The 12261-nt window shown below is 41.8% G+C and overlaps 1 protein-coding gene across 1 annotated transcript in view; it reads right to left on the reverse strand.

Annotated features, from left to right (window-relative positions):
* Positions 1-121: 121 nt before the first annotated feature.
* The window catches only part of dpysl5a (dihydropyrimidinase like 5a), a 16545-nt gene continuing 4405 nt past the window's right edge, over positions 122-12261 (reverse strand). Inside the window, exons 3-13 of the mRNA XM_077539100.1 lie at positions 9932-10090; positions 8433-8612; positions 8219-8287; positions 7858-7902; positions 7696-7771; positions 6211-6367; positions 4781-4922; positions 4566-4708; positions 4263-4470; positions 3254-3422; positions 122-3182 (exon numbers count right to left, since the gene is read on the reverse strand). Of these exons, the coding sequence (XP_077395226.1) occupies positions 3097-3182; positions 3254-3422; positions 4263-4470; positions 4566-4708; positions 4781-4922; positions 6211-6367; positions 7696-7771; positions 7858-7902; positions 8219-8287; positions 8433-8612; positions 9932-10090 (1434 nt within the window). The 3' untranslated portion in view covers positions 122-3096. The remainder of the gene's footprint in view (positions 3183-3253; positions 3423-4262; positions 4471-4565; positions 4709-4780; positions 4923-6210; positions 6368-7695; positions 7772-7857; positions 7903-8218; positions 8288-8432; positions 8613-9931; positions 10091-12261) is intronic.

A 12261-nucleotide genomic window follows, 5' to 3' on the forward strand; every position in this document is an offset into this window, starting at 1 on the left:
AAATGTATCAATTATGTAGCAAAAGACAAAACTGTCTTACTTTTGCTTGAAATAACCAACGTCGGGACAAAAAATGTGTTAAACAGCACAAGTGAGCATGCGAGCTAATGAAGACACGGAATTCCAAGCAGACATTCCACTGTCATTTATTTTCACTTGAATGCTGTGAGAAGGGAAGAAACTAAAACATACAAAGTGGCGATAATGTTCAGCACCAGTGTTTTGTTTTTGGTTTGTTTGTTTTTTTGAAAACAAACCTCAGGGTCTAAAGAGTGAAAAAATGGTACAAAAAACAAACAAACAAACAAAAATGTTCAGGAGTTTAAATGTACCACAACAAAAACATAATTGAAGTCCAACAAAACAAATCCTGAACTAAGACAGTTACAACATCAAATGATGAACATACTACTAGAGAACATTACAAAAAAAAAAGAAAAAAAAAGTTATCAGTGCGTTTCAGTTTGTGACCCCCCTTGAAGGAGTGGCAGCATTTAAGTGGCCTTCAGGACATGTCTGCTGTTAAAGCCTCACTGCTTTCTTTCATTCAGTGGATGTTTCACAGTGTAATGTATGATGATACATCAAGAGGTGTGCAGTCGGGAATATTTCAGATGGTACAAAATAATGCGAGTGTGAGGAAAAAGGCAGTTTAGGTGAAACTTTTTTTCTTTTCTTTTTTTTTTGCATTTAGTGGAAGATACAGACCACGGCAATGGATGCAGACCACTGTTGGCGTGTTTCCTCAAATAATGGCAAGTGTCAAACATTTGATGCTGCCCACTAAAGAATAAAAGTTGACTTTATGTTTCTTGCTAAATCAACTTGTGTAGTGGCAGAACAGAATTTTCTGCAATTTAACAAATTGCAATACCACCAAACCACTTCTGAACACAAATCTAACATTTGTTGTATAGCTACACAGAGACCCTGTAAAGGAGATTTCAGTGATCCATCCATCCATTTTCTTGACCGCTTATTCCTTACAAGGGTCGTGGGGGGTGCTGGCGCCTATCTCAGCTGACTCTGGGCAGTAGGCGGGGGACACCCTGGACTGCTTGCCAGCCAATCGCAGGGCAGACTTCAGTGATTTTCTTCGAAATCAATTAGGCAAGTTTTGAGTACCTTGGTTGTCTTTTGTGACTTATTATCTATAAGCCCACACCTGTTAGCTTGCAAGCTAGCTAGCGGCTAGCACCTCTTGTCATAGCGTAGAAAGCGAGTTATAAAAGCCCTCTGAGGGAAAACATGCAACAAAATTATGTTTGATACGCCTGGCCACCATTTGCAGAAACACAGCATCCCTGACGTTAGCATGCACAACATCCATATGTATGTGGTGGTGACAGGGATGTTCCTAGCCCAAATTGAGGTGGTACCATTCAGAATGAGAAATTCAGCGCCATCACGTTGGTGTAAGAATGCAATTTCAGTTGAAAAGGAAACCCATCTAGTGTATCGCTGCCTTGATGTGTTTTCGACAGCCACCTCCTCCAAATTTTATATACAGCAAAAAAAAACTAAAAACAAAAAACTATGTGGACACGCAATCAAAGCTGTATGAAGCCCAATTTCGAAGTCTGATCCAATGTACAGTGGTACCTTGATTTAGGAGTCCTCAAGCTCTACTTGTTAAATCAATTTTCCCCATTGAAATGAATTGAATAGCCATTATCCTAATCAATTTTGGACACCCCAAAACATTACCCTTTTCTGTACACATATTAAATTAAAGTAGAACTATTGTAGAATAATATGAAAACAAAATCTAGGGCCCAGCTGATTTAATCGGACGATATAGCTGTTAAAATTGGCAAGAAGTGGACGACTTTTTGCCTTTTTCCGTATTAACACAAAACAACATAAAAAGATAATAAATGACATTAAAACATTTCCCCCTAAAAAAGAAAAGTACAAAAACAACAAACTACCAAAAAAAACAAACGGTAAAAATCCAGCAGTTTTTTGGAAATTGTTGTAAAGTTAAAGAAATACAAGAAAAAAGTATTATAAAACTGTCAAAGGTTTTGCCTGCAATTCACATCTTTATTGTTGTAAGCGTTAAGCGACCAAAATGAGTTATTTTAAATGTATGTACATTTAATTATTTAGTTGATCAGTTATCTGAATATTATTCTGTTAAATATGAGAATCTGCATTGCCCCCTCCCAAAAAAAAGTCAGACTCTAATAAAATTATAATAAAAACACTGAGATAATGTAAAGAAATAAAGTTTTATAAAGTGTAATTACATACCACTCACACTCAGCCATATTCATGTGATATGTGCCTTTAAAGGGCGTGGCCACATGACTGACAGGAGTTCAGAATCCACTCCAGTTGGCCATTTAGCACGTGGTTAGTTTAGTGTCGGTCTCATCCATGCTCCTTGTCAGTTTGTTCATTTTCTATTTGCGTGTTTGGCCGCACAATTCGATGGACGACTGAAAGTGCATCAGCAACTGGCACACTTTTTTTTCACTTCACTCAAGTTGGAACACTTGCAAGTCAAGGTACCAGTGTATGCTGAATCAAATCTAGGGGAAATGCGCAAATATAACAAAAGACAAACACAAATAAGTTATAAATTGCACCATCTTTTCCTTCCGTCGCGCTGATACGTATACAGTACGTTGCCCTGTTCTTCATTTTGACCACATCTCGTTCATCAAGACTCACAGTACAAAGTGAAAAAACTCACATCACGTGGAAAAGCGTCCTTAACAGTACACCACACAAGTGCAAATATCGTTTTGTTTCGTTTTTCTTACTGAGCTAACAGTCACGATCCATCGTGACATCAATTGAAGTTGTAACATAAGAAGCAAGATTCCCTAACTCACGCTCGCTTGATAATATTTGGTGTGCAAGATTTTTAGGCCAATCAATATACAATTTTGCAACCCGTTTTTGAACTGGGCAAACATCAACGGCTTCAGTGCTTTAGAATCGTAAGAAACTGGGCTTAGTTAACAGGGAAAACAAAAACATGATCTCTTTAACCCACAGTTCTAAGTAAAACCTCGTCTCGCTCGGATGGATACTTCCCGCAGGATTTCGTGTTTTTAATTCCCTCCCGTCGGGTGTTTTCAGCCTCTACCAGATCCCGCTGGACCTCCCACCTGGCGGCGCAAGGATCCTGGCCGAGGACCTTTTGGGAATGTCGTCATCGATTTGGGCACCTGGGAAACCAAGTTCGTCAGTTTTATTATCGATTAGCATTCAGCGACTTGCCTTTGATGTGGATCCCCACCGGACAGGCCGAAGCTGGACTCCTGGAGGTCCCGCATGCCGCCGTGACGGGTGCTGGGGCGTGTCGGGGTGTCCAGGTCGTTCGTCGGGACGTCCTTCTTTCGGGCATTCGCCGTAGCCACCACGTCTCCCGTGTACGGTTCACGCACGACTCGTTTGGCCGCCTGGCACTGATAGGTTGACAAACATGTATCCAAATTTGAGGAAGATGGTAAATCCAGGTCCAGAAAGTAAGAATCCTGCCACAGTTTGGCTTCAGCCACAAGTTTAGGTGTAGAGCTTTAGCCCCATTTGGGGCTAAAGCTACTGGGGAGCTTCTTTACCTCCTGGTTGAGTAGAAGCACCTGCGTCTAAAGCCAAACTCTGGCACAATTTTTACTTTCTGGGTATGTATTTGACAAAAATGTTTGTGTGAGTGTGGGCAGCAGAGGTGTCAAATCCAGGACCAGGATTTTAGCTAGTGGCTAAAGCCAAACTGTGACAGGGTTTAGCCAGTGGCTAAACGGTTTTCGCTAGTAGTTAAAGCTAAACTGTTTCAGGGCTTAGACAGTTTAGCCAGTGGGTAAAAGGATTAGCCAGTGGCTAAAACTAAACTGTGGCAGGATTTTTACTTTCTGGGTCTGTATTTGACAAAATCTTTGTATGTGAGTGGGCAGCAGAGGTGTCAAATCCAGGACCAGGACTTTAGCCAGTGGCAAAAGCTAAACTGTGACAGGGTTTAGCCAGTGGCTAAAGCCAAACCGTGGCTAGCCAGTTTAGCCAGTGGCTAAAGCTAAACTGTGACAGGGTTTAGCCAGTGGTTAAAGCCAAACCGTGGCAGGGTTTAGCCAGTTTAGCCAGTGGCTAAATGGTTTAGCCAGTGGATAAAGCTAAACTGTGGCAGGATTTTTACTTTCTGGACCAAGATTGACCATTTCTAGTTACCGGTATGTTGCATTACCACCACTTCCGTAAAGAAAATCAAACTGGCGGTCAACTTGTGACCAAAGGACACATTTCTCCTCTGGTACCTTTTCCCTCTGAACCATCTTCTTGTAAAGATAATCTGGGAAAGTCCTCAGAGGGCAGAACTTTCCGGAGCCCTGGGCACATGTGAACATGCCATTCTCGTAGACCAGCCGGCCTCTGCTGATGGTGACAAAGGGCACGCCATGACAGCGAAGACCTTCATAAAGGTTCATGTAGCCGCCCTGTATCTGGTTTTCCGCCGAGATGATCCTGGAAAGAAAGATGTTACACGAACCAATCGGTGTGAGAGGTTTGGTATAAGCAAAAGCGGCGCGCCGGTCGATGACTGGAGTCAGGTTTCATACTTTGACCCCTCGGGATCCCAGACCACCACGTCGGCATCTGCTCCCGGGATGATTCTGCCTTTTCTGGGGTAAAGGTTGTAGATCTTGGCAGCGTTGGAGCTCGTGACGGCAACGAAGCGGTTCTCGTCTATCTTGCCGCCGATCTGTAAAGAGTCGCGAGGACATCAGCCAACAGAGCAGACTTGCGTTCTGGGCATTCCCTGGTCCGGACGTACCACCCCTTTCTCCCAGAGGACGCTCATGCGGTCCTCAACGCCTGGCACCCCGTGAGGGATCTTTGTGAAGTCATCCTTGCCCAAGGCTTTCTGTCTGGAGCTGAATGGACGGTGGTCGGACCCGACAACATTCAGAGTGTCACTGAGAGGAAGCAAAATTATTTGTCAGAAATGAAGAAGCACTGACACTTGAAATGAGCTACACAGATACTGAATAACTGAATATATTTACCGAGTTATAAAATGTCAAGAGACACTACATGTTGGGTGTTGTGCACTTCACATAACTTACACAGTCTGTTGTAGTACCAAGAATGACCTATAAGAGGCAGCATCGTGCCACATGGAATACAGACTGATGGAAAATACAGAGAATAGAAGAAGCTAGAAAAGCTGAACGTAAACAATATCGAGCCTCCAAGTTTCCTCCAGAGAATTGTGTCTCGAAACGAGGCTAAAATGACAACCTTTATATTGCCAAATATTTAACAAAAACCTGAACGTTTAGGCCAAGATATCAGTGTTTGAAAGAAGGAAAAATCCTCAAAGTTCACAAACGCTATCTGCACCTCAAAACTAAGAAACCTAAAGTTTCTGCCAACAAAATCAGAAACTCAACTGAAAATGAGAATGTAAACGTTTACATCATGCGTCCCAGAACAAATTAAAGTTTCCACCAAGTTTCTCTAAATGGAAATAACATTTATGCTATGATACCTGCGTCTTGTAACAAGAACAACACATAGCATACCACACATATAACTGCAGATATGTCTGTCGCAGTATTGACTGACCTGTATGAGGCAGCATGGTGCCAGGGCATCCAGACTACCAGAAAATACACAAAATAGAAGGAAAAGCCGGAGACCCAAAACCTGGTAAAGAATCTGGTAATCAAAGTGCTTTATCCACACCATTCAATGTCTAAAGCGCTTTACGAAGCCTCAATCATTCTCTTATTTGAAAATGTGTCTGTTTATGTATTGAACCAGAGTTGACACCAGTGTGTTGACGTGGCAGCATTAACCTGTGGAAAGATTTCCTTTTTTTTTATTTTTTTTTTATTTAAAACCGCTTACTTCAACTTCCAAGATCTCTCGTCATATCCCTGGCCAACGGGAGAATCCATTGTGTTGCTATTGCTAAGCTAAGCCGTCGTCTCTGTCCAAACTCCCTTCGTATGCTGCTGTGATAGCGTGAGAGGTCAACAGCAAAGTAACAAAGATGCTGTTGATACACTGCCTAGTTGAGCTTGAACAACTAAATCGGTTAGAAAAACTAACTCTTAACGGCTAACACACATCACACTACTGATTCATGTAGCGATGTCCAAGACACTTTGACCACGAAAGAGGGAAACATTCTCAAATGTGGCGATGATCAGTATGTGCGTAGGCCGCTTTGGTGAAAGCTGACGGCGAGATCCTTACTTTCCCAGCAAGCTCATTAAGTAATTGGGCGTGCTGGGCTCCAATCGCAGAGGCGGCAGGGTAACGTGTCCGGCAGCGTGGGCCCAGTCCTGGTGGTAGTACTGGGAACCGTTGAGCACAGCGTGGGCGATGGTCGTCTCCCCGTGGACCACCCTCCCTGTTCACAGACAGCGCACACTTTTGCAAGTTTCTTCAAGGTATTTTCATCAGTGGTGGGACTCAAGTACAGACACAGTATTTGTTAATGGACTTAAACACATTTTTTCAGGTATCTGTACTTTTACTTGAGTCATGAATTTTTTTTTTTTATTTATTTTTTTTTTATTTTTATTTTTTTTACCATTTTATACTTTTACTCTGAGTCCCAAACAAATGTCTGGCATTGCCTGTCTAGCATTATTTGTTAGTAATTAAACAAAATTAGCACAGTTATAGGAACTGTTTTCATAGCATGGGAACTGTTTTCATAGCATTTTTTGTCTTGGCTGGTTATTTCACTTCGATTAGTAACAAAAGTCAAAAGGAAAGAATTTGAAATCTCTCAACTACACTTGCAACCACTTGTATATTAAAAAAAAAAAATGCAACATCAAACTGGTAACATTTCATTTTTTGGCAACAGCCTATCATGAATAAGCCATGCTAATGCTAACAGAGCAGGCAGAGTCACAAGGAGAGAAATGGTGATGAGGCTACATTCAAATCTTGCTAGCTAGCAGCTTCGACGACATACTCCAGTTATAAGTTAAGGAACTGAGTCTGAAATTCTACTGAATTTGAGTGCCTTTGTTCACATCACTGGCCTGTTAGCTTGCAAGCTAGCGCTTGGCTAGCGTCAGGGCATAGAAAGCCCACCATGACACAGTGGAATATATTCCAGCCACTGGGGTCTTTAAGGGGATATATTTTCATTTGAACGAGTTTACAAACATGTTCAAACATTACATATTTGCAAATACGTTCGAACTTACTTGTAGCCTAAATGCAAAAAACATAACTTTTTTTGTACTGCTTTCTACCAATACGTTAGAAAATTAAGTATGTAAACCTTGTTTATTGATATTTTTATGGTTTAATTATGTCTGCAGTGCATGATTTCTGTTTGGGATTTTTTTCCAACCATGATGCCACGGCGTACTGACTTGAGCATCCCTTTGGCATTATAGGAAAAAAAAAATGCTGTATTTAGCATTTAGCCTACAAGTACGTTCAAACAGATTTGTAAACTCGTTCAAATGAGTTTGCCAGTCAATGTTTACTCCACATTGTCAGTTCTGAACTTTCACGCTTCATCACAAAAAAAAAAAAAAAAAAAGTCTCGAAAGGCTCCATGACTGAGCTGACATGACAGTGAAAACTCAAGCTTGATTTTTCATAATTTTGAAGCCTCATTTTATTTACTTGCCCGTTTTTTTGTTTTTTTTTTTCATTCAAATTTGGCATGGCTGCTAACAATTCTGTACCGCCATTTTGATTGTGCATCACCTTGCATTTTGGCCATCGCTACCACGTCTCCCGCCGCCATGCTGGACACGTTGACCAGAGAGATTGGGCAGCGGGCCTAACGGGAAAAAAAAAAAAACACATGAGTGAATGATTTGTTTTTGCAGGACTGTCGTCACCGTCTTTTTGCGTGCTTTCCCTCACCCTGTTGGCGATGGTGATAGCCCTGTGGGTCGCCTCCGCCTCCAACTGTTGAACATCCAAGATGAGGTCATGCATTACAATTACTCAGTGATAGCATCTCCGGCGTGACAGTGTGTTTATTCTCTGAATGATCAGCTTTTTGTCATTTTCCCCACTAAAGACATTTCCACCAAGCGTTACAGTTGACTTTGTTCAACGGTGAATCTTGAGGGCACATTGCTCAAAGGAGGTTGTCGGTTTACGGCGCAAGTCAACGGATGATCTGGATTCATGAAGGGGTACAGTGTTGACTGTGACTGTATTGCTTGGTGGAAAACTAACGACTCAGAAGAGTTGGGTGGTGGCGATGCGATCTTTCTACCTCTTCAGGCCTGCTGATCTCAATGCCCTCCGGACCACTGATGCCCAGCTCCAAGGCTTCCTTAGCACCCTGCGGTGGGGACAAATGTTTCAATTATGTACGCAACATCTGAGGACAAAACGCATATGACTACAATTCCAAAATGCACCGCCCACTGCCATCAGGTCTAGTAAAAATACGATACAAAACTTGTGACTAATTCTTTGTTGCGGACCTCAGCCACCAGTTCCCCGTTCTCCGCGTGGACCCTGGCAATGGCACCGATGTCCTTGCAGTGCTGCAAAGCCTGGAAGAGCTCGTTGTCCCTCAGCATGTACACGTCCTTGTAGGCCATGAACATCTGGAAGGAATTCACGCCCTTCTCCCTCACCAGCTTCTCCATCTCGGCGCGCACCTGCGTGGAGAAGTCCTAAGTTAGCTACTCATAGTGTTTTAAGTGCGCCGGATCGCACCGGTACGGAGCGGCGACACTTCTAAAAATCTCACTTGATCATTCAGGTACGCTCAACGGTCGACAATGCATGTTTTTATCCCCAAAAGCTGTTCTGGCGAGCGCCGCTCATCCCTGGACTTACATATAGTATGGAAGTCCTGCGCTCATCACATTAACATGCGCACGCATACTCCATAATGTTTACAGATCTCTGCCTTGTGAGAGAAGTGCACTTACGTCATTCAAGTCGGCCGGTGTAAACGTGATGCTAGCGAACCCGAATGCGTGTGTTGAACTCTAGTTCTTGAGTTAAGAAAATGAAATAAAAACGCTTCCATGCTGTCCCAGCTCAAAGCTTCAAAAAGACTACGGTCAGACGGTGGATTCGCAGGCTGATACAGCACAGACGTAAAATTAAACGGCTGGTCATGCTGTAGCGAGAAGTGAAGCCTGCGGCGGCCATCTTGCGTTGCCACACCTATGTGACCTACTGTAAGTTGAACACATTATTGACTTTGCCTCTGCATACTTTCCACGTTATTTTCTTCCTTTATAAGGAAAATACCACTGTGTGTGGCGTACGGTTCTACCAATAAGTATAAAATAAGTGTGGGAGAAGCTCTAAATGCAGACTTCATCAGTAAGAATGTCGATATAAATTTTCTCTCATACGGTATTTTTCCGAGTGCTACTCAGATTGGTCTGTATCATCAGAACCAGTGATCAGAAACATCAACAACGAAATGGAAAGCAAAGCACTTACGAAAAAAAAAAACAATCACTGTGAAATGTAACCCTAACTATATATATAGTTATACCGGCACTTATTTTTTCCCCACTTTAAAAACTGGCGACTCAAATAAAGAAGAGGCTCTTAACCTTTTTGACCTAAGTTTTATCTGCAAGTCCCGATAAAATGTCTACACTGTTTGTCATATACACGGACGCACTCTGTGTCAACTGTGTGTTGAATTTTAAGCGTATGAGAGGAGCCGCTTCAAACTGGATGGGAGTCGGCTGCATTCCCCGGCAAAATGGTGCAAACGCCTACTTCCACCTGCGCTAACCTAAGAAAATACCAAAAAAAGAGGGAAAAGTCCACCCATGCGCGCAGTTAGATTGCATTTTGAGCTAGAATTGTGCTGGGTATGGAAGTATGAATTGGGAGTTTTTTTGTTTTTTTTTGTGAATGATGGTAAAAGTAGAAATAATAAACATTAAGGGTGCCTACGTCGTCAAAGGTTAATAATAACAGTAAAGGATGGTAGATGTTACACTACCTTGGGACCCCACCAAGTGACTCCCACGTGCAAGGCGTAGTCGCAGCAGGCATTACTGTCGGCCAAGCTACGGCACTGATCGTAGGCGTCCAGCAAAGACTCATTCTTGTCCGGCAGAACATGCCCGATCACCATGGTGGTACCTCCAGCTAAGGCAGCCTGGGGAAAAAAACAACAACAACAACAATCATATAGTATTGTGTACTTTAGAGATGTTGGATTTTATGCATATAGAACTGATTTTCATCCCATCACAACAAAAGAAAGTCGACTAACTAACACCACCTCCACAAAAAAATATATATATATTTTCATATTTTCATTGGATACACCATATAAACATTCACAATGCAGAGTGAAAAAAATATGTTAACCCCAACCTAGAATACGACGAGATTGGAAATGGAGAAAGTTCAGAACTGTTGCTAATAGGAGTGGCCTTCCTGTAATGAGAGTGTGGCAAAAAAAAAAGAGAAGATAATCTGATCAATAATTCATACTACTGTGCCGTAGCACATTAGTGTGTCATGCATGCGAGATGATAAGATAATTGGTCTGAAAATCATTACTTATTTTCTGAAAATAAACTATTTGTGTTCATATACTATGCCAGTGAGATACAGAACAATCAAATAATCTTCCATAACCACCATCACTACCACAACATATAGGCTTTTTTTTTTTTTTACAGGATGGCAAAAGGGGGCAGCTGCCACCTTGGCCTTGCCACCCTAATTGCCACGCCTAATGTTGGCAATCTATCTGTTACATGATATGCCGAATTAAGGAACTAGGACCCAAACACAGACAAGACACTGGAGACTTTATATACAAAAAATACAAAGTAACAACAGAGACTAAGGCTGGATTCAGATGGCCGCAAAGAAAGAACTTGACAAAGAAATCTCGACGTACTGACAAAAGTGTCACTTCGCAACTCCAACTGTGAAAAAAAAAAAAAAAGACCGTATATGACAAAATAAGAGTGACAAAAACAGGACCATAGCAGCCGACAACATCACAATGGCCCAACCCAAAACACTGTCACAACAATATCAATACTAAAAATAATTTGTCATAAATGTTCCTTATATTGTCCCAATAGTGTATAAAGTGTATTCAGAATTCACTCCCAATCTGACCTTGCCTCTTTTCAAAAAGAAATGGCAAACAAGAAACCAACATTAAGTTCAACAACTTATTTATTTCTTTTTTCTTTTTTCTTTTTTTTTTCTTGACAAAATCCAACTCACTCAAAATTTTAATATTGAATTGAGGTACTACCTTTGTCCTTCAAAAAAATAAATAATAATAATTAGGCCTACTCATGTTGTAATATAAGGTATTACTGTATTAAGACCTGGTGTAAGCACAGCTAAACCAAGACTGCCATCTAGTGGTGAATTGTGATATTACAACATAAAACAACCCCTGTATATTGCAGCTTGGATTGCTACCGTTTTTTTTGCTTTTGTTTTTCCCACCATTTCCATCGAAAATAAATCATGAAGAAAACTTTTGTGTTTGTAAAAAATAAAATAGAATAACATTGAAATTAAAAACTACATTTTGGGGTCCAATTGCCCAACCCTGGTATACTTTTTACTTTGTCCCGTAATGTGCCTTCTTGACTCAGTAAAGGTTGGGAAATACTAATTGACTTCAACGAAGGTCAGATCATATTTAATAATTAATTCGTGCAGAAATCCAGGCAATACCAAATGATTCACAAACATTTTTTTGCACCCGCATACATTTTCGAAACTGAAAGTGAGTGTGTTTTGTTTACGACAGCATTTGTCAACTGACTCCCAAGGGTGGAGGAGTGCGTCTTGGGCGTGGATATTTATAGTGGTGGGGGTGCGGTGTGTCTGAGAGCCATTGTCTGTGAGCACAATGGCGCGTGTGAAAAGGCCTCAGGGCGGAATTCTCAGCGTGGTAGCCATGGAAACGGGCCGGCGTTTGTCTCCGGAGAAGCCGGCGGCTGCGGGTGAGGAGGGCGAAGGAAGACGGAAGCGAGGATGGAGACGAGAGCCAGTGTCTGTTTGCTGACTAAAGCGATGGGAGTGCATCTCGTCATGGCTCGGGCTCCATTGCACAACCGGGTTATCCTGTCTAGATGGCTTCTTTCCAGTCCATCACATGATGCAGCGCCGACTGCAATGTGCCCAGACCATTTTAATAATCCGATGACTTCTTGAAACACAATTAGATTATTTTTCAAAATCGTTCAGCCCTACTTGCACAGCCAGGTAACGAAAATGGATTGCAAAACCCACGACTATTCAAACAACAGTAGTACCTTGATTTCATTTTGTTTGCAACGCAAT

The sequence above is a fragment of the Festucalex cinctus genome, chromosome 12 (genome assembly GCF_051991245.1).
Source record: "Festucalex cinctus isolate MCC-2025b chromosome 12, RoL_Fcin_1.0, whole genome shotgun sequence".
Lineage (NCBI taxonomy): Eukaryota > Metazoa > Chordata > Actinopteri > Syngnathiformes > Syngnathidae > Festucalex > Festucalex cinctus.